Raw genomic sequence first — 22,580 nt, 5'->3', positions numbered from 1 at the left:
TTAGAGTAGAGCGAAATGGTAATCCCTTTCCCTTCTTTATATGTTTTATGGTATCGTTATAGCTACAAGAAAACAAACACGTTTATTTCTGAATGGAAAAGGAACTAAAAACGTTAACTTTTGAATGAAAACCTCAAATGCAGGAGGGTTTCCTTGAATCTATGAGGTGATAGGATTCTAGAATTCACCAGAGAGAAACAATAGACAAAGTTTGAATTTTTATTAATATGAAAACTGAATTGCCTTGGAGGCTACAATGTGTTTAAGTTGTAAATGAAAACCTAGGGCAGTTAGGAAAACACCTAGGAAATCCTAATTTGCGCTAATCATGTAATTAGGTGGCAAAATAGTAAATTTTACCAAAAATTGCTAAATTGAGATAATCACAGAAATTAAAACTACTATCTCTAAGAGACGTGCCAAAATAAATGAAACCTTATTCTGACTTTTAAACTAAACAAATATTACTAAAAAGGGCAAAATCATTGTTTCTAATGCCGTAACAAAGGAATTCGCCAAAATTAGGGTGACGTTCAAGGCACAGTCTCAAGTCTTAATTAGAAGACTATTTCCCTTCAGCCCTCCAAATTTCACGCAATTCTGACATTGTCATCCCGATGAGTTCCATCAACACCTCCTTGATTTTGCACCGTGATTTCTGGCGCTGTTGCTGCTCTTAGAAGGAATGCGTGGTCTTGTAACACCCCAAAAACAAAGCCCCCCCAAAAAAAATGGCAATAAATTTTAAGCAAGAATATTTTTGTAAATTTTACCCGTTAAGATATTTCAAGTGGACAACTAGTCCGCATTGTTCCACAACACCCCACCCCACCCCCCAATCTTATCACCATACGGCAAACCCCTCCACCTCTCTCATTTTATTCTTCTTTCTCCAGCTCTTAATTCTCTCTCTCTTCCTCCTTTAGTAGCCGACACACTCCATAGCCATCTCCACCTTTCTCTCTAGGTGGTTTCGTCCTTGCAATCTCACATGCTCTAGATTTCCCCTGTATACTTGGCCATCAAAAAAACAATGGTAATCTTCATGTTCTTTTGATAGTTTAGTTTAAATATGCATGTTTGTTATTAATTGTGGATCCAAGTAATTTTTAGTTAATTTAACATGGAAGGTGATCTTGGAGTTTTGTTTAATTTAACATGGACGGTGATCTTGGATGGATGGCCGAAAATGTCAAGTTATGCGTTGTGAGTTTTAATTCATGGCATCTATGGGTTTGGGTTTTGTGTGATATTTTCATAAAATTAGTTTGATGCTTAGCCATTTATTTTGATGAATGATAAGGAGGTTTTGAAAACTAAATTTGAGGGTTGGGTTTTCTTGAACGACCATATGGTTTTTGTTGTTCTTGTGATTCTGAATTTTTTTTTTTTTTTATAAACTTAAATTTAAAAATTTAGTTGATTTTAAAAGTGGGTTTCTTTTCATCTTTGAGTGGTTTTGTGACATGCAAAAATGATTGTAGCTATGTGGATAGTAGATGAAAATGTAACTATGGAATTGTTTAAATGATGTAGGCATGTCAAGTGTTTGACGAATGACCTCAATGAGTTATGAGGTTGCATTTGCTTGACTTGTGGTTGTGGTAGGGAAATAAAAGGTTTTGGTTGTGTTATAGACTTATGAGTTTCTTGCATGCTTGCTTGGTTCCCGTTTGAGTAGGAGTACTTGTCTTAGGATGGTCAAGTTAGGCTTTAGGGCCTTAAGTTTGATTTTTGAGGGGATCCTTTCCTATTTATGGATTCAAATATGATAGTGTAATTTGCAGTAGCCCTTGTTATTAATAGGCTTGATACTTGTGTTTCTAGGTTCCAAGGTACTTGGTGATGGACCTAGTAACTTGATTGGTTGAATGTGGTGCCCGGTTGAGGTAAATTTGGATTGGACTGTTGAGGTAAGTGGTTTCTTAATGGGAATTTAAAAAAAGAATCATTATTGCACTAAAGTATTTCATGGTTAAACCCATTTTGGAACATTATTCATGGTTTTCCTAAAACGTACTATGTGTACTATTATTGTTAATCATTTATGGAAAATGCATGAAGCATCTAAAAGTGAATCATATTTCTTATTGCATATAGAGAAATGCATGATTTGTTAGCATGGAAAAGACTAACATCTTTGATTAAGTTCTTGAGAATGGATTTTATGGATTTATTGCACTATTTGCAAAATTTAAAGATGCTTTGACGATTGGGAAAGTTGATACAAAATCTTCTTGACAAGAAATGATTTTGAAGGCTTTGAGAAGCTTGTGAATATCTTTTGATATTAAAAGGTTTTGTGAAACTACTTGGAAATGAATTGTGTTTTAATTTCATGTAATCTGTGAGCTCTTTAGGTTTTACCATTGTACCGTGTACTTACCTAGATACTATAGTTTGTGTGACATTGGCATCTTAGCACCTGTCTTTGTGATGGTTATTGAGTTCCGATTGTGTGTCAGCAATTGAGTTATGTCTTTGTGATGGCAGATTAGTTTCATCTTTGTGATGGCGTTGAATTCTGTCTTTGTGAAGGCGTTGTCATGTGGCCCTGGGTTGGATTTCCTAGTTTTCAAATGGTGTTTTATTATTGCTCACAGTATATACATTATGTAGTTTCATGTCGAGATATTTTGAAGAAGCTTTGTGCTATGTTGTTTCAATCATTCTTGTCATTCTATCCATGAAGATTAATTTTGCAGAAATTAAGTGGAAATTCCGAAGTGTAACATGTTTTGTGTTTTGTAAAAATGCTAATTATCATGAAACTTACATTTCCCCCATCCTTATTAATTATGCTACTTACTGGGCTTTAGATCATCTCACTCTCTAACAATTTTATAGATAAATTAGCTATACGTTGGGCATGGAGCTTAGTTTATCAGTGATGATTGGAGTACTATGCTAAGTGATAGATTTGTGCTATAAATTGTTGGTGACTCAACTTACTAAATTTATCGAGGCCATAGCTAATTCTACTAGAGGCTGGGCTCTTGAGGTTTGTTAGCCTTGGGCGTGGTAGGCATAGATTTTCTATTGAGGTTACATGTCTTAGAGAGGATCGTGACTTTGTGTTTATCTATTTGGAGCTTTGGATTTTTATGTATATTTGGAGACACTTGATTTGTAGTTTTTATTGTTAGTAAATGTGTCATAGAGCTCTGACTGATATTGTGGAGAGATCATTATATTTATTTACTTTATCAAATGGAAAGAAAAAAATATATATCTCCTACAATCTCTCTTGAAGGCTCGGTTTTTCATGCTTTGGACCCTTTTGGGTTTGGGGCGTGAAATGTCTGTTCTACATCATTTTAAAATTTAAGTAGGATAAGGGGTATACCTTCATTAAGTTTAGTTTTTTTAGAAAATAAAATGGTAATAGGATAATGATAAGACATAATATAAATTGACAAATTATAAGTTTTTGTTTAATTTAAATAAATATATAATCTGACATCATAATTCATAGAAACAAATTTGACAATTTATTATTATTATTATTATTATTATTATAAGTAGAAACCCTCTTCTCCCCTCCCCTTCAAATTCTTCCAAAAAAAAAGAAAGAAAAGAAAACTTCCAACTAGATCTAACCGGAAAAAACAAGAATGATAATCAAGCTAAAATTGGTCAATCCAAAAAAAAAAAAAAAAGCTTTTAGATCTGATTTGAAGCAAAGTTGATTTCCCTAGATAATACATGTTAATTTGCAGTTCTCACAACTAAAGACATTTGATGCTTGCACGTATGCACATACAACTAAACACAAACAAGTTCCAATTTTACTTCAAATTATTTTTTATAATTCTAACTTTCATGGCTATTCAAAAGAGCCAAAATTGTGCTACTATGAGCCCAACAAATGGGTCACAACTTAGAAATAAAAGGATTACAACCCCATCTCCAGAGTCCTAAGCAATCACCCATGTCTCATTACTTCTCAAAAAGTAGTGGAGCTAGCACTGCATCAGCTGTTGGAAGATGGATAAATTAACTGTAATGAAACCGGTAATCTAAATAACGTGTTCTATGAATCATTAACTTTCGCTTGAATGCATAAGTGGCTTCTAAATCTTTGTACAAGCCGTTTGGTTTTGACTTGAAATCAGAAGATAAGAAATTTCATAACCTTGATTTTTCTCATATACATTCTAATAATAATATATTATAATTGTTCATAGGCTTTTACAGATGCCTTACATGCTTGAAAACGTAACTCAGCAATGAGATAAAGTTGAGGCGAACTAGAACAAATGGTAAGCTAAGACAATGCTAAGGATAAAAGGATAAAGTCTATCCTAACATGTAACAATTAAGCAACTAAAGATAGCACCTAATAAATCAAAGAGTGGTGTTGGTTCAACCATGATTTTTCTGGAACAGTTGTTCTCGAGTTCCTACTCCAAGAATTCTCGTTCCTGTTCCTACTTGAGCTTCTGTTACTTTAAGCCGAAGGACTGGTGAATTTTGGTTCAATCTTGATTTGGAGTTTGGAATTGATAAGAGGTAGAGGTAGAGGTAGCTGTTTCCTTTAAAGCTGGGGGCCTTCTAATTGAAAACTCCTTTGAGCTGAAAAGTGAAGTTAATCCAGATGAAGCTGTTTTCAAACCGGTTAATAAGGAATGCTTCTCAAAGTCCAGCTGCTTTATATGTTTATACAAAGCATACAATTCATTCATTATCTGGGGTAAAATTCCCACTAGGACAAGTATAAGCATGAGAATTCCAAATTTCTCCTCATCCTTGGCTGACAATTCCATCTCATTCTTGCCTGAAAATTTCTTCTCTCCGAGAACAAACATAATAGCCGATATACATGCTTCACTGGAAACTGCCATGATCTCAAGCAACTGAATGTTGTTCTTAATAAATGGCTTCTCGAGAACAAGGAAAAAGAGATGAAAACAATTGATGCATAAGGAGAATGTGGTAGGAATCTCAGAAAACGATTCGTCCTCCTCATAGAGACCAGCCATAATCGCTAGCAAAACACGTCTCACGGACTCAAGCAATGGGTAGTATATCCTTAGTTCTCCACATAGCTTTTGGATAACAGACTCAAGCAATGTGTAGTATATTCTGAGTTTTCCAAACAGCTTTTGGATAAAATGTGCTTCTGCATCTTGGGTATGGGAACTGCCCCCAGAAATCTGTGAGAGCTTGGACTTTGGAGGGCCTCTATAATCTTCATATAGAGACCCTAATTTGGTTACATTTGTTTTTTTCGGTGTCCAGTTCACTTTCTCAACAGAAACCAAAAATACTCGGACTATTTTTTGATAGCAGTGAAAACCCTGACCCTCTTGATGAACTTCCTCGTATTCAAGTAGCTGTGCACGTGTAATACCTTTATAGAGGAACAAGAGCAAGGCCAGCAGTAGAAAAGATACAACACCTAGAAGCAGAACGCCAACAGCAATCCCCGATGCCGTTCTTCCTTAATTCATAGAAGTGAGAAATGATTAAGCCACATAGTTCTGTGCTTGAAGTTCTTAGCATTAAAACCAATGACAAAGATTCTTAAGAAATTTTGTTTAGGTGGTCAGTAAGAAATTTAAATTATACAAAATTTAATAAAAAAAAAATTTAAATATCAAAAAAAAAAAAAAAAAACCACACACACAAATACATAAAATATTACAACTTTTTTGTATTGACAAAGTGAAAGAAAAAAAAAATAGACTAATAAGAAATAAAGTGGGAATTGAAAATTGAAAATATTGAAATGAGAATAATAAAGTGATCATAACAATTTCATAACAAATCTTATGCAACAAGATGTTATTGGTAGGTAAAACATGTCAATGTTGAGCCCAACTTAGAATTAGTAATAACTTACCACATAATATTTATTGTGAAAATATTATGGATATAGCATTACTATTATTTTTGTTGATCTCAAATTTTTGTGACTCTCGAGTTAAGTGTTTAACATTTTATTAGGATGGTCAAAATAGGTTTATTTAGTATATAATTTTTTTTAAAGTATATATATACATTTTTATTTTTAAGTTAGGGTGGCCATAGAACAAATTAGTTTAAACTAATTATTTATATAAATTTTTATTAAAAAAAATGGCAAGTGAGGATGATCCTGGGACCACCCTGACATACAAGGGGAGCCGCCAGTCGAAGAGCATGTAAATGTGCAAAAAATTGTGAATCTTGGTTCTAGACACGCGTAAGTCTGATATGATGCAATTAGATAACTATGCTATAATGGTTGACATGCATAGAGAAGTGAATTGAGTTAACGTCCAAACAGTGTGAAACATCAGCTTCATTGCAGTTCTTAAATATGTGAGGAGATCAGATAGTGTAGACCAGTTCTGGTGCAAGCTATACGATAATTATTTAGTCCATAAGACATATGAACAAGACAGGAACATAGTCACAATTCCATTACATATTTGGAAAGTAGAGAAGAAAAGATTTCGTTAAAAAAAAAAAAAGCTCATTTTCTATTGCATATCAAAATGAGAATTATCTACCTTTTTCGTTAAAAAAAAAAAAGAAAGAGAGAATTAGAAATTTTGTTGATTAAAGAATTCAATATAAGTAGAGAGCTGAAAGATACTAATATGGGGTTTGCAATTAAAAAAAAAAAAAGAGAGAGAGAGAGAGAGAGAGAGAGAAAGGGAAAGCAGCATAATTATCTTTTGAAAAGCAGATTTTGCATAATAAATGCATAGATATGGATTCATTTGTGGGGAAGGAAACAAACTGTCAAGTTACCTCTAATTATAGCAGCAGAGGCCTGACAAATACAAGGTAGCGAAAGATTTACAATGACCATTTCAAATCTTGGGAATGTGAGTACTCCATAATCCCTCTGCTTTTCAGAATTTTTGTTCTTCCACTTTAGGATGAGAAGGAGTAAAGCATGCACGCTTATGAAACTGCCAACAATTATGGCTAACCAGATCATGTTTTTACCAAAATTATTCCACCTACATAAGACAAAATCTAGTAAGATATTACACTGATAAATAAACGAGTCTGTCTGTGGCACTTCAAAATCCAAATGATGAATTCACCAAATTAAACGGAAATGAATAATAGGAAACTAAGTATCAAGTTTATCCTTTTGGTTTGATCAATAATTTGCAAAAATTCAAAGCATGAATAGCTTCAATTTTTTCATAGAACCTATAGAAAATTATACATTTAATTAACTAGCAAATATTTAAAATAAATTCAACAGTTTTTTTTTATTATAAAAAATTGTGGCTTTCATAGTTTTTTTGCTTTATATTGAATATTTTCAAGCCCAAAAATAAAATAAAATAAATCTGTATTGAATATTTTCTCCATTTGTTTTGTCTCTAAAATTCATATGCAAGTTCATGTAATAATTAGAAGTAAGAGTCCTCGTAACTTACCCATAATCAGAAATACAATTAAGCTGTGTTGTCGAATTACGTGGATCAAGAGTACAATTAAGATCTGGTGTACGTCGATCAAGATTAAAATTTAATTTTGAAACAGGAGTAGAATCAGATAGTGGTGCCTGCAGGTGTACAATGCATTCTATCAAAAACTTTACTCATTATAAGATTGAAGAAGTCAAAAACAAGTCACGGAAAAAGTAGAGGTTTCAGACCTCAACTAATGATTTCCATGCTGAAGCCAGCAAAGCCGGGAACGTACTTAACCAGTTTGTTTCCTGGTCTACCGGTTGCTTTTTCCGAATGATTCCCGAAAAATGAATTTTAGACATGTTTGTGTTGGCAGGGAGACGGGTGCGCCCAGTTTCCCTTTCCCATGGAAGACTTAAGTAGGGAATGCTCCATCGCAAACCCCTTGTCAATTCATAATACTCCACTGGCAGTCTCACTGCCAACCATCCAGATAATGCAATAACCTGAAGATGGCATGCAATTCCCTGTATGAAAGAGAAAAGGAAAAATGCTAGTTAGTTCTGCTAGAATGATGCAGTTCATAAGGTTTGATAAGTTATTTATCAGATACTTTAAGTGACAGTAGGTTAGTCTAATCTATCTGCCAAGAACCATATATAAGGTTTGATAAGTTCTACTCTTCATGCCAAAAATGTAATAAAACTCCAGCCCACAAAATCCCCCTCTGAAGAGGTCAATCCTAGTTTTCCATCTTTGGAAGAAGTGCCAATTTGCTCCACAGGCTTCACAGTTAGGCCATTGGTTCAAGAAGTCAGACAACATGGTCAAAACTCAAAAGGCTCAAAACCATCCAAAATATTTAGAGGGTTCAGTTATATATTAAATTATATGTATAAAAATCAAGGAAAATTATTCTAGGTGTATTAATTTCTATCGGATCCAGAGAAAGAGGGTTAATTTGTTTCACAGTATTTCTAATTATTTGACTGATTGTCAAGAGGCTACATATAAATGACCTGCTAGGTACAGTTTGATTGACTTCTGGTTCAAACCTTGGAAAATACTGGATCATCCACAAAGAAAAAAAATAAGCAAATCAAATTGTACCTAAGAAAGATCTTGTTTTACCATAAATGAAATGCTTTGCAGAGACATAAGGTGTCCCAAGAAAGTTAAAGGTGCACATCGACATACTATCAGAACTTTTTTAGAGGTCATGATTGTTTTTCATCATTTAAAAATTTTGTTTTGAAAGCTCACAAATATAAATACTGAAGGTAGTTTAGACCCTAATTTTTAAATTATTGCTAGATTGCTTTTAATCTACTTTAAATAATGAGGAATAAGAGTAATAAATGCGCAATCAATTGGGACTACTAACTAGTGCACGGACATACATAATTAACAATTAAGTAAAAAGCACAAGTAGTAAGGAAAGAAAGAAGCAAACACAAGATAACACCGTGATATACTATCGAAGAGGAAAACCGAAAAACCCAGTGCAAAAACCTCCGTCGCACTACAAGCCGAATCAATCCATTAGTAAATCAATTGGAGTACAAGGATAACAAATAGACCCCACAAACCTAGACTACCCTTTGTACTTTGACCCTCCAAGTCCTAGCTACCAATAGGTTTTGCCAAACCTTGTCTTCACTAGCTTTCCAAATCCCGCAATTGTCACCAATTGCTTCCATCAAAGATTGGCATGAACCCAATGCTTCCTAATTGCTCCAAATCAACTCACAACACTCTGAATAGATGTGGTTTGTGTTTAAGCTAAGAACCTCTTAAGAGATATAGAATTAGAGAGAGAAGAGAGTGAAAAAAAACTAAGAGAAATGTGTAGATGATTGTTAGGTTACAATCTCTAACTCTCAAATGGATTTTAGGGCTTTTCCTCTGAAACTCTTCTTACAATTTCGTAAGTGTGGGTAAATAAATGAGGGAAACAAACATAAACAGCTGGCCGTGCATCTCGTGAGTCAAGTCGCAAGTTGGCCAAGTCATGACCCACTCGCGGAATGCCTCTGACACTTGAGTCGTTTGAACTTTCAACATGTGCTCTTCATGTGACCTTTCAAAAGTTGCACCAATCGCGAAATCCCTTGCTTCATAGTTCTTTATCAATTTGCACACACAACCCATTACATTCAATCCCAAAAAAATAAGGGTAAATGATTGAATAAATTATAATCAAATTTGATATAAAATTAAAGCCAACAAACATAAATTGAAAATCACAACTTTACATGCTTCAACTTCAAAGATTTGTAAGATTTTTCTCTACCCTTTTTATAACATCTAGCCACAGAATTAATGTCAATTTATGATTATAAAAAAAATGTCAGTATATATATTGTTGTGTTTCTAACACGGTGTAAAAGCATCCGTATAGATTATTATCATGCTACAACTAAATAATCAATTAATGAGATAACAGTTCAAATGAAATAGATATCATACAAAAAGATTACTCTCAGGCTGAGATATAGAAGGACTTGAAAAATCCCCATTGGAATGGAAGCTTGCTATCGAAACCTTAAGCAACCCGGCAGCAATAACTATCACTACAAATGAACCAATTATAGATCCACAGAACGCAGTTGATAGTTTCGGCACAGAATCTGTATATTTTTTAAACCTTACATCAGTAAATAAATAAGAAAATCAAAGGGCTAAGAAGTGTCACTTCATCTAGAGCTTAGATGTTGGACTACAATTGAGCTGACAACAAGCGAAAAGAGTAAGAATCCTTACAGTGCATTACTTGTAGAACTTCGGATGGCCGATTTTTGTTTCCAGCAACATCCCCAATTATGTTTCCGGGAACATTGACAGATACAATATCTTGGTCTGCTTTTATCTCTATAGTATATATGCCATTACGCATTTCTTCAAAGCTGAAAATGTTAACGATTATCATTGGAAAGGAACAAAAATGAAAATTTGTTAAAGAGTAAATATGACATACTAATTGAAATATTATTTCCATCAAGAACCCAAATGGTGTGTAGAAAGGTCATCATCATGGTTTCTTATTTGTGTGTGGGTGAATTATTTATGTGATGTCTTGTTCATGAAAGGGTTAACATGCATAGATACAAACACAAAGATAACCAGAAATGACTTGCCTCTGTAATTGCCCTCCTGTGATTAATATATTAGAAGAATTGAAGCCAAATACAGGCTTTACAAATATTATCAACATAGGGATGATGCGTTCTCTTGTCCAAGTATGGGATGGTGTATGCAACATTACAGCAGGCCTCGAAAATTCGATAGGTTGTGTAATCAAGTTTACAGCTGGCCTTCGAGAATCTGAAGGTCACATTTATATCTATCAGGAGGAAACACCCAACAAATAGACATTTAAATGTAGAGCTTTCCTAATTGCATATAATCTTTTTTTTATATGCCTAATTGCATATATATAATTGTAGAAAAAAAATTCTATCTTAAGAGTTTCTATATTCAAAGATTTGAGTAATAGAATATTGAAACAGAATTTTGATTCCACAAACAGATTATTTATTTTCTCTTTGTAATGCTTGTAAACTATTGCCAATCGTACCATATATGAAAGCAAGTGGTTCAACTGGGGAAAATGGAGTCCCCTGTTTGCTTAGTATAGAGGTTGTATCAATGCTTACATTGACTACAATTGTGTCAAATATATATGCAACAACCTGAAAGGAGAGAGTGAAAATGAGTAAAAAATAAAAAGTACATGAGAAATATAGATCCTAGAGATATAAATAGCAATAAATGTTCTCACATGCACATTAATGTACACACTGTACACACTACATCCATAATTTCACATGCAATAGCCATATCTATTGTTAAGGATGTCCACATCTAAAACGTGAAATTAGTAGTGTGTACGGATGATGTACAATAATGATGGTGTGATAATCAATACACTTTCGCATTTTATATTAGGGGGAAGTTCAAGATGTGCAACCATGAAAATTTTTTGAGGATGATTTATTTTCCCAATACAATTAATGGCTCCAATATTTCTAAGTGACCCAATTGAAGATGATGTTGTGCATTACATAGAACAAAATATAAATGAGCCATTCCAAATTCATAGGACAACTAAATCCTAACCTATGAACCAACTTCTACTCTCATGGCTGAAAAAATAAAATTAGATTGTGAGAACCATCTGACCTTATATTCAAATCTTCTAGGCCCTTCATGTTTTTTAGTGTCAACCAGAGGAAGAAGTGAGCCCTGACTCATTGGGAGAGAAAGTAAAATTTCCACTTTGAGAGAATTTTTAATTTCTTCAGATGTGTTGAGAACAGGCTCTGGAAAGGTTAAACAGACCCTTAGTTTCTCATAGTTATTGGTTGCTCGCACCAGTATAGTTTCACCATTAAATTGAAGTTGCCTTTTAGGAACGTGAGTAGTTAAGATGACACTTCGTCTATCTGTAGAATTAATGAACGGAGCATGTAAATAACACATTGACAACAACAACAATCAACCAATCAATCAAAACAGACAAGGACAGTAACATAAACAGTCCAGATTATTCAATTTAAATATGATACAAATTGCCAGTAAGTAAAGCTCAAGGCATTAGGTAGATAAAAACAAGAATAGCAATGAAAGGACATTTCACTTACAACTCTTCCTGAAAATAATGATACATATTTCCTATTGGGAAAAAAAAAATCCTATGGCAATAAAAACTAGACTCACCGAAATGCAGAGTGAAACTAGAATTCTTGTTTCTTTCAAATTTGTTCCCTGCACTGTCAGTACAAAATTTCTTATCCATTACCAAAATCACTCGCCCAGACTGAGCAGTGGATGATAAACCCACAAGGACAGAATATTGGAGGTTTGGCTGTAGAGCTTTGAGCGAGGTTGGTATAACTTGGCCAGCACCATAGACCAAAAGCTGTAAAGAGTTTTCCAAAAGAGATGAAAATGTTAGAATTCGGTTTATTATTCAGTCTAGACAGCATAACTAGTCAGAGAACCTAGATTATGGAATTCAATTTACACATCTACTTAATTAACATGGTGGACAATTCCGTATGAGGAATTTCAAGACATTTTTCAGTTATTCAACTAAAGCCATTCTTCAATTTTAGAAAGGTTGAGAACAAATTAACCAAAAAACCACAATTCTGAAACACTATAATAATGCAAGAACCAAAGAGAGAGCATAAAATCAATTTAGAGGCTTTTTACGTGTTTGTTAGCCTCCTACTCACATTGCAGGCATTCACAGACGAACATGCAAAGCCTCCTCCACCAGTACAGGGTTCACTGAAAGATATATTTATAGAAACATTCAGAGCATTTGTGAAAGGTGTAGAGGCTGAGATATTTGCCGTTGGCGGGACAGTATCTGCAAAATTAAGGTATATAATATGAATCAGCTATGGGTATAGACAAAATATAAGTCAGCATGATTGCCAAAAAATCTAAATTGGATTGTTAACATCATAGACTCGGTTTGGTTTCAGCAAGCTTGGTAAAGTGTCAAACTAACCTTCAATGTGGGGCGTGTTTAAGTCTTCAAGAATAAGAATAGTAAGGTAAAATTTATGCATTTCATAGAAATTTGAAAATTGAGTAGATGGGTTTTGTAGAGCCCATTTTCAGAAAAATGAACACATTAGAAATTGGGTACTAAAGAACACAATATAAGCTCATGGGAGGCAAAACATTTCCTCATATACATAGCTGTGGCAAAACATTTCCTCATATACATAGCTGTTGAAGACTTTCAAGCAAGAAGGTCTTATTTGAAGTTGAGTGGTAATTGAATAAAATATAATAGCAATTAGAAACAGAATAAAAGGAAGCTTCTTAACCAACAGTCCAGTAATAGCTACTGCAGCCAACTCCTTGAGTCCCGTTGGGGCAAATCTCAAATTTATGATTTCCATCCTGCAAGCCTTCACACAAAACCGTCCCATCTTCGCATTGAGAAGCATTAATGCGGCCAAAGCCATCATCCAACTGCACCAACAAGTTTATTAACCTATTATTTTGTGGAACAAGCCAAATGAACATCAAGAGAAAAACCAAAGTTTTCCCAATAAATCAAACCACGATGCAGCTTCTTCACTTCCCACTTACCATTGAAGCGGAAAGCAAAACACATACACAAAGCAAAAAAAAAATTCCAATAATTTAGCTTGGCACCAGGAAGAATATGAGTAATCATTCATTATAATAATCTTATCAACTAAAGAAAAATACAAAAATATGTACATATGAATAAACTGAATTCCAAATGGTTTTCTTGATTAGTCTAAACTCTAAAAGAAAATTCAAGCTCATTACGTCCTTACAGAATGGAAAGACGTGCTAATTACTTCTTTAAATCAACCAACTCCCTTACATTAACTTAAGAACCATGAAATATGTCTGGGCCGTGTGCTGTGACATTCCACCTCAAAACTAATCGATGATGAAGAAGACACACTCAAATCTTTTATGACATTTAACATCACACCACGCAGGCTTGTTTTTAGAGTGGTTATAGTGAGTCAAATTGTGGTCCCCCAACAATCCCTCCTGTACAATGACACTTCCGTGACTCAAACTCATAACCTTGGCTCTGATACCATTTGTCGGACCATTAGCCGTGTCATTTTATCTCAAAACCAATTGGTGATGAGGAAGACACACTCAAATCTTTTATAGCATTTAACATCACGCCACGCAGGCTTATTTTTAGAGTGGTTGTAAGGAATCAAATTGTGGTTCCCAACAAAATATATAAACTCATGAGAGAGAAAGAGAGAGAACAGAGCACCCGAAACAAAAGGCAAGTAAAACTTGCCCAAAGCATTACTAGAGCTTAACGTACCTTGCAAGTGATGTTACAGTTGGTGCAAGCGCCACTCCCACCCGCAAGAACTTCAAAGACGAATATGGTTGAGTTGAGATTTGAGAATGCAAGGGGAGTCTTCAAGAACTTTACAGTGAGCTCTGAGTGATCACAGAGTGCTATGAAACTTAAAAGAGAAAAAAAAGAGAATAGTAAAACCAGCAATGGAAGCTTGAGCAAGCCCATTTCAGAGTAAACCTTAATTGAAGTCTGAGACATGTAAAGACCAACAATTTATAACCAAAAAAAAAAAAACACATTTGTGGGGACATTGTATGGAAACAGTGTTGTAAATGAGATTAGTTGGATAGAAAATAGATTATACAATGAATAGTAGAGGTAAGAGAATGACTTAAGAAGATGAGTGCAAGTTTGGACTGTTTAGTTGTTGATGAAGTAAGAAAGTGACATAAGAAGATGACTTAAGGATAGTACACATGAGACTAAGAGCAACCACATCAGTTTGGTTAAAAATTCCGTCTATTTTACACAAAAAACCTCCTTCTAAAATTTTACACATTCATTTTTACAAATCACCCACATCAATTCATTTATTCTACTCTATCTATTAATTAAATAATCAATTTTTTCACATTTTTTATTATTTATCTCAACGGCCTAATCTTATACCCGCGCACTACTGCTCCTTCTGTTCATTTCTGATTCATCTTTCTCTCTCTCTCTCTCTCTCTCTCTCTCTCTCTACCCATTTCAGATCAACCGTCCATCTCGATCAACTCTCCGATCCACGAGCGCCGTCCTCCATTTCTCAATCTGACCGAGCTCCGATCCTCTGTTCCTCGACCCGATCCAGCTCCGATCCAGCTCCGTCCTCTGTTTCGCGACCCGATCCAGCTCCGTCCTCTATTTCTCGACCCGATCCAGCTCCGATCCATCTCCGTCCTCTGTTTCTCGATCCGATCCAGCTCCGCTCCTATCCGATCCGAGCTTCGTCCTCTGTTTCTGGGTTGAGGCAAAGCGGGTTTTCTGGGTTTCTTTGAATTTGGTTTCTGTTTTTGTTTATTCTGGGTTGAATTTTTTGTTGATTTTAGTTTTTTTGTTGAGGCAAAGCTCCGTCCTCCGTTTCTGTTTTTTTGTTGTTTTTTTTATTATTTTGGGTTGAGGCAAAGCAGGTCCGTTCAGAGGAAGAGGGAGAGAGAGAGAACAGATGGAGAAAGAAGGGAGGTGAGAGAAAAAAATATAAAATAATATTTTACACCGCTACAGTAACCGTGTATATTTACACGGTACTGTAGCGATTTTGAACGAAATGTAAAATATAGACAGTTATGAAAGGACTGATGTGGGGTGTTTTTGATCAAAAATGTGTAAATTTAAGCATTTTTTTTATTATACACACTTATACACCAACTGATGCAATTGCTCTAAGAGCACCGGATCCGTATAATAGAAAAAGAGAAATGTTATCCATAATATTTTTATAATATTTTTACAACAAATTTTATGTAGTAGAATGCTACAGGTTGTTAGTGGTAGGGTAGAAAAGTAATTTCAGTCTATATTCAAATTAGAATCAATAACAACTAATCACTTATAATTTGTCATGAAAATGATGTAGGCGTAGCACTTCTCATAAAAAAATGATCACATTTTATCCAATTAAGCTTAAAATTCACTCATATTTAAAGTTGTATAAAAATACATGGTTACTAAAGTAAATTTATACATTTACACTAATGCTATTAATTTTGCATTTAATTTTTTATTCTTTTTCTTATATATTACGAGAATGAAAGAACAGAGTAGATGGCATTGTTATATATAATTAAAAAATCAAGAAAATTAATTTTTTTTAATAATATATAGTGTAAAATACAGTAGATAATTTGACCTGAGATATAAAAAGTGAATATATAAAATAAAAGAAAAAAAAAAAAAAAAAAAGTAAATTCTTTTGACCGTAGCTTATGTGAATGCTGAAATAGTAGTGTTAAAGGCTTTCGAAGAAAGAGACAGAAAAAGGACAAAGAATTTGTCAGTCGACTCATCACTTTAATAAAAATGAAGAGCGAATTAAGACAGACACGTAAAAGACCATAAAGAAACATTTAGTGGTGTTTTTGGCTGTGGACAATTAGCACAGAGTACAGACTAAAACTTATTACACGTGTGTAATAAGGATAGACTAAAGCGGTATCCAGCTTAATTCATATTACCACCAACACAGTTTAAAACCAACTTTCAATATTCCAACAAACAAAGTGTTGAAACTTGAAGATGAGATTAGACTGATTAGTGGATTAACTCTACTACATAACATGCTTAGAATATTTAAATATAAAACAAATCATTAGAAGTTCAATCAAATTTCTTGGGATTGTAAAATTTGATCTAGCTTATATATAATTTCCACTGGGTATGTCCTGTTGAATGGTGGGCAAGATTGCAAATTTATTACTGAGCTCCAAAAAAAAGGTGTGCCTGCTTGGTTAATTTTAATATTTTATATTGCTAAAAGAAGTAGCATGACAAGGTGGGTGTGGGGGATTGAGAATCGTTTTATTTTCGCAATCTTGTTTATATAGTATTTATCAAAATATATCATTTTTGGTATTTTGTATGTTAAATATGTTAGAAAAAATAATTTATTTTTAAGAAGCTATAGGCTAGATTATTGGCAAAAAAGTTTTCTTTATTTGAAAAATTATTGGCAAAAAAGTTGAGACAAAAAGTAAACAAAACCTTTTTCAATAATTTCCAAAATTTTCCAAAAGCATAAGGCATATGCAAATATGAATAGTGCATTTGGAATTTGGATTAGTTATTTTTTGATAACATTTTAATTTTGGCAAAATTACTATTTTGGTCTCTATATTTTGGGGTTACTTTCAATTTGGTGCTCACTTTTTCCGGCAGTTAATTTGATTCTTGTTATTTTTAACTTATTGTCAAGTTAGTCTTTACTGTCAATTCACTTATAGAAAACAGTTTTTTTTAGGAAATCAATTGCATCTCTATTATTTTTAACTTGTTGTCAAGTTAGTCCCTAAACTCCCTACAGTCAACTAACTACAGAAAATGTGTTTGCACTGTTGGCATGTGTAATATAAAAAGACTAAACATGTCCAAGTTTTAGTGGCCACATTAGCACTTAGATGATGGCAAAAAAACCAACATTGGATTTTAAAAATATTTTTCTTTTATGTATCATTTTTTTTCTTTTTTTTCTTTTTACAAACTCACAAATTCTTGTAGGGCAAAATACAAAAACACCCTTGGGTTTGTATCTGTTGCAAAAACACCCCATGAGAATTCAATTCTTCCTAATAACTACCTAAGGCTTCTATATCTACCAAATTGACCCTTGGGACAAACTTTTATTAGCTTTTATGGATGAAAAAAATCATGTGACTATCACATCACTAGTAGCACAAATTAGTTTGTGAATCTTCTTAATGTGGTCACATAATGGTTGCTTAATTATTATTTTTTTGTCCATATGAGTTAACAAAAGTTAGTTATAAGGTTCAATTTGGCGGATATAGAAACCTCATGAAATTATGAAAAATAATTGAAACCATAAGGGGTGTTTTTGCAAATGACCCAAACCCAGGGGATGTTTTTACATTATAGTCATTCTTTTATATGCCCACAATTTAACAAAAACTAATAACTCTGAGGCTCTTATATGATATCTATATTCCTAGCCCCTTCAAAATAGCAGCCTCTAGTTTCATTGTTGCCTTCCATAATAATGTCGAGCTAGTTTCTTCGAGGTTCAAGAACAAAAAGAAATCAAGAAATTACAAGGTAATATATTAAAAGAGATAGAGAGAGAGAAAGAGCTATGAAAATTGAAAAGTAAGAGAAGGAACTAATGTCTAATGTTTCAAGTAAAATAGGCGGATTAGCTAAACAAGAGTGGTTAATAACGAAAGCACTCTAACCCAACAATATTACTCAATACTCAAATATTTTTAATTTTTACAAGAATAATATTATGTTTGTTACTAAATTTTACAAAACCTAACTTTTAGATTTTCTTTTCTCCTTTTTTTTTTTTAGTTTTTCTATGTTTTAGGAGAAGAGAAACATAAAAGGTGAGCGAAAATATATATTTACCCCTATTTTTAACAAAAATGGGTTACGGAGCCTTAACAAAGTGAACCTCAGATAAGTTAAGTAACATTTTTCAAACGACAGGCAGGTAATGTAAATTTGGGTCAAACCACAGGTGGATTTCCTCTAATTATTCCAATAAATGAAATGACATCTTCATTCTGCTTTCAATGCAAAGAATTATAATAGTGAATGACATATTAATGGTCCATAGTTTCATTACTTCTTCCAAGCTTGTATTTTCACTTTGGGAAAAGCTAACTAATACCCTTAGAACATTAATTTAGGAAACACTCTTAAAAACTTTTTATGAGAAAAGAAAAAAAAATTGTTTTTTTTTAGGATTTTTTATATTTCTCATAAAAGTGATATCAAAATTTTCCTAAAATTTTCCATTAACAAATACCCTAAGGCTTCGTTTAGGAGTTCATAAGGAAATGAAATTGAATGAAATTGAATAATTATAAAGGAATAGATTGAAATGGAATATATTTAATTAAGTAAAAGAAAAGAATAGAATGTAATTAAATAACCTTGTTAGAATGTTTTAAAATAAATGAATGTGTAAAGTTTTAGACCCTTTAACACAATATGTTTAACCTAATATTAAGCCAAGTTGATTAACAAGTTTGTTAATTAAATCTAGGTTAAATCAATGTGTAAAATAAATATAATGCAGAAATATAAAGAACACAAAGATCTGATGACCCAGGAAAATCAAATCGGTAAAAAACCTGAAGAGGATTTAACCTAGCTATTCTCAAGGTAAAACAGATCCACTATGAAAGTATTGAAATTTGTACAATAGAACTTAGACCACTAACATTCTATTGCTACATCAAGTAGAAAACTGACTACCACGACCACATGACAGCTCCGAGTCCATGGATTACTTCTTTCATTTGATCCACTGCATCCACAAATTCTCCTACTTATGACTTTGAGACTCCACTCAAAGATTTCAGATCTTCATTAAGTTCTTTGTACAACAACTGAAGCGATCACCAAGCTCTTAACATCAATCTTGATCTTGATAACCCTAAGTGTGTATGAAGGTAAACACCTCTAGATCTCACAAAAGATTCACCACACAGCACATCAAAAGCCTCTAAAACGTAGCTAAGGTTTTTCTTTTTATATGTGAAGTAAAATATAAAACCCTACACGTCAAACGGGCTTGGGTTGAATTGGAAATTCTGCAGAAAAAACAATATGCACGTGGTTCGATCGATCAAGTCTAATTTTCGATCGATCGAGCCTTGCAGATTTAGTCCAATAAATTCTGCAGTCACTCGATTCTAACTTTATAATAAAACATATTTTGAGCAAGCCTAAACCTCGACTTTATGTTTTGATCATGGTTTGCCACTAAGGTCTTAGAACCTAACACAATGAAAATGAATAAGTAACCTTATTTGGGAGTAACATAGAGGAAAATAAATGGAATCATTTTATAACAATATTACTATTAGACCCCTATTTTAAAATGAGGGCTGAATATATAAGGATATTTAGGGGAGTTTTAATAAGATAAAAAAATTCATTAAATTTAATTACATTCTCTCCAATTCCTCCCAATGAGTGTTCCTTTTTACTTATTTTATTCTCTTCCATTTAAATTCTCATATTTCCATTTCTTTCATTAAAACACTCAAATAAGAGAATGAAAGAATATTCTAAAATTATTCTTTTTATTCATTTTCAAATTATTTCATTTTTTCCACCCAAACAAAGGGTAAGAGTACCTATTAACCAAACATTTTTCCTTTGAAAAAAGTTAACAAATGCACTAAAGATATTCGTTTAAAAAATATTTATAGAAACTTTTTATAGGAAAACAATAGAATTAATTTTTTTAACTATTTTTTATATTTTTCGTAAAATTCATATAAAAACTTTTATAAATGGATGAATTAACAAATATCTTAAAAGCTGAGACGCTTTGACTTTTTAGTATCGTATTATTCTCTAGCTAAACGTATTAAAGAATACCATTAAGTAAGAATTAAAATGGGATATAGCCTAGGTATATGAAACTTTCTTTTCTTTTCTTTTTTAGTTTTCCCTGTTATCTTTTCAGTTCATCTATAAAAATAAAAAATAAAAAGTTTTCCCTGTTTTATTCTGCACGTTTCTGGCCCAGAAAATTAATGGTAAACCCCTGAGTGTTTTTTTCTTGAAAGCAATTAAGCCCCGAGTTTGGAGTTTGGAGTTTGGACCCATGCTGATAAAAGAAACATTTTCACGTGCTTGTTGGACTGTAATGTCAGCAAGCTGACATCATCATGCTGACATCATTCAAATTATAGACATCGTTAGATCAGTCCAAAGCAATAGAAAGACAGCTGGAAGTTAGATAAAGTGCTGTATCATTCTCGATAAAACTTTTTTCTAAACCATATATTAGCAATGAAAGAGTAAAAAAATTTGCATTCCGAAGATTGTACAAATATTCATAAATTAATTAGAAAATTACTCTACGTGAATTCAACAACTTTTTTGACTCAACCGGTTTGACACTTTATGAGTCAATTAAACCATTTGAGTTATTGTTTGGGTTCCGATAATCAAGTGATTTTTCCTTAAATTTTTTATTATTTGAAGCTTATTTGTACTTTATCTTACATATGACTAGATAACTTTTTTTTTTCAAAAAGCTAGGGCTAGTTACTATTTTTAGACCCAAAAAAAAAACTTTTTTTTGGGTCCCACTTTATGTTTTTTCTCACAATTATTTTTACTAAGTACTTTTAGCAAAAAAATAAAAAAAAATAATCAACTTATTTTATTTAGTTTTTAACTTTTTTATAGTACTTTTAACAGAAAAACTAAATAAGTTACTTCTAAAGATAAAATGTTTATGCATATTATTTGAGGGGTCAAATGGGAAAGGAAAAAAAAAATCTTCCAACTCTATTTCACATATCAGCTCATTGTTTGTTTTGTTTGTTGTTATTTACATTTCCAATTAATTTCTCAAGTTTTCATAACCATGTAGCAAATTTATAATCTGCAAATTGGTTCCACATTTTCATCCTAGGCAATCTAATTGGTTCCACATTTTTCATGCTCCTGCCATCTTATCAATATGTTTATCAAAAAAGGGACCATGTGGTCTTAATAATTTTTAAATAATTTGGCAATGTGCGGATGACCTGGGAGGCTGCAAGGTCACTTATATCAATGATTTTTCCTCCACTATCCAATTTGGTACCCATTTGTTTTGTCTCGTCCTCCCGTACTCCCCACATCTCCATTTGGCATTTCCCACTAATAATTCAAAAGAGAAAAGACCCACATTGTAAGGCTATTTTCAAAGAGCAAAAGAACAATAAATGTAAAGCCAACAATCTTTTGTACTGGTTTACCAAAAAGAAAGGAATCTTATACTGTATTGACTTGCTAAGACTATTGGTAGTAACTTTCTTTAAAAAAAAAATTCTCTATTTTAGGATAAAAGCTTCTTTTTTTTTTTTTTTTCTCCTTTAACTAACTATTTTTTCTTTTGACCAGCATCAAATTCACTGTAACTAAATTTCTATCTTAGGAGGGAAATGGGTAAGCTAAAACGGTAGGTTTTTGAGGGTTTTTTTTTTTTTTTTTTGGTTTCCTATATTCACCCGTTACTCTAGCTATTTTAGGTAATCATGATTTAACCCATATAATCACTAATCAAAGGTCATGCATAATTAAACATGACCCTGACCTTAATATACCAAAAATATATATGGATAAGTCATGGGACAAGACTTTGCATGCTTAAATTAGAAGTACACTGTTTACATAGTACTAGTATGATATGAATCTCACATATAGTAGGTGAAAATGGTCTTGAAATGACATGTTCAATGCACACAATGAGTAAAAGTTAGTATTGCGGAAATAATAATACTAATCTAGTTCCTTTGATTCCTTAATATATAATTTTTGTAAATGTTGTATAACGTTTTTGTTTTCAAATTAAAAATGCCAAGATTCTTGTAACTCAACTAGCATTTATTGATATTTTCAATAAAAACATCTAATATCAAAATTCACTCTCTTCCAACTATCGAAATGTTAAAAAAAAAAAAATGATACAAACAACAATGCTACCCTTTGTAGCCAATTAAATTTGCTAAAAATGGCATTATAATAAGACTCTGGATTCAACCCCACATCCACTTTCCCCTCACCCTCCCACACTATCTACTTATTTCAAAACAATACATAATCAGATAATAATAATAAATCCACCAAAATATCTAACCCATTCTTCCTATTTT

At 32.8% G+C, this 22,580-nt stretch overlaps 1 protein-coding gene and 1 long non-coding RNA gene across 3 annotated transcripts; one reads left to right on the top strand and one right to left on the bottom strand.

Moving 5' to 3' along the window:
• The first annotated feature begins 1,826 nt into the window (after window positions 1–1,826).
• Window positions 1,827–2,655, top strand: LOC142633173 (uncharacterized). The gene is made up of 2 exons (XR_012843819.1): window positions 1,827–1,913; window positions 2,494–2,655. It is a non-coding gene; the product is annotated as an uncharacterized LOC142633173 (long non-coding RNA).
• A 1,460-nt stretch (window positions 2,656–4,115) lies between these two features.
• Window positions 4,116–14,435, bottom strand: LOC142630909 (uncharacterized). Of its 2 annotated transcripts, XM_075804971.1 has the most exons (14): window positions 14,215–14,435; window positions 13,211–13,358; window positions 12,605–12,741; window positions 12,084–12,285; window positions 11,547–11,809; window positions 10,942–11,056; window positions 10,502–10,688; window positions 10,128–10,270; window positions 9,834–9,994; window positions 7,610–7,891; window positions 7,389–7,516; window positions 6,742–6,956; window positions 5,315–5,443; window positions 4,116–5,242 (listed from the first exon to the last, which is right to left on the bottom strand). In XM_075804971.1, exons 1-14 carry the CDS (start codon window positions 14,419–14,421, stop codon window positions 4,479–4,481), a joined length of 3,081 nt encoding a protein of 1,026 aa, XP_075661086.1. In that variant the 5' UTR covers window positions 14,422–14,435; the 3' UTR covers window positions 4,116–4,478. The 2 variants fall into 2 exon arrangements, with proteins under 2 accessions (XP_075661086.1, XP_075661085.1); XM_075804970.1 differs by having other exon boundaries at window positions 4,116–5,443.
• Window positions 14,436–22,580: the final 8,145 nt, after the last annotated feature.

The sequence above is a fragment of the Castanea sativa genome, chromosome 4 (genome assembly GCF_040712315.1).
Source record: "Castanea sativa cultivar Marrone di Chiusa Pesio chromosome 4, ASM4071231v1".
Lineage (NCBI taxonomy): Eukaryota > Viridiplantae > Streptophyta > Magnoliopsida > Fagales > Fagaceae > Castanea > Castanea sativa.
This window is presented reverse-complemented; position numbering and strand designations above follow the sequence as displayed.

Bases quoted from the DNA above. Each gene is read 5' to 3' on its own strand.
- LOC142630909 (XM_075804970.1), bottom strand. From the start codon at position 14,421: ATGGGCTTGCTCAAGCTTCCATTGCTGGTTTTACTATTCTCTTTTTTT. The intron at 10,689-10,941 runs GTACGATTGGCA...TGTGACCTTCAG, and splicing joins ACCACTTGCTTTCATATATG to ATTCTCGAAGGCCAGCTGTA. The intron at 7,892-9,833 runs GTATGATATCTA...TCTTTCATACAG, and splicing joins AGCCTGAGAGTAATCTTTTT to GGAATTGCATGCCATCTTCA.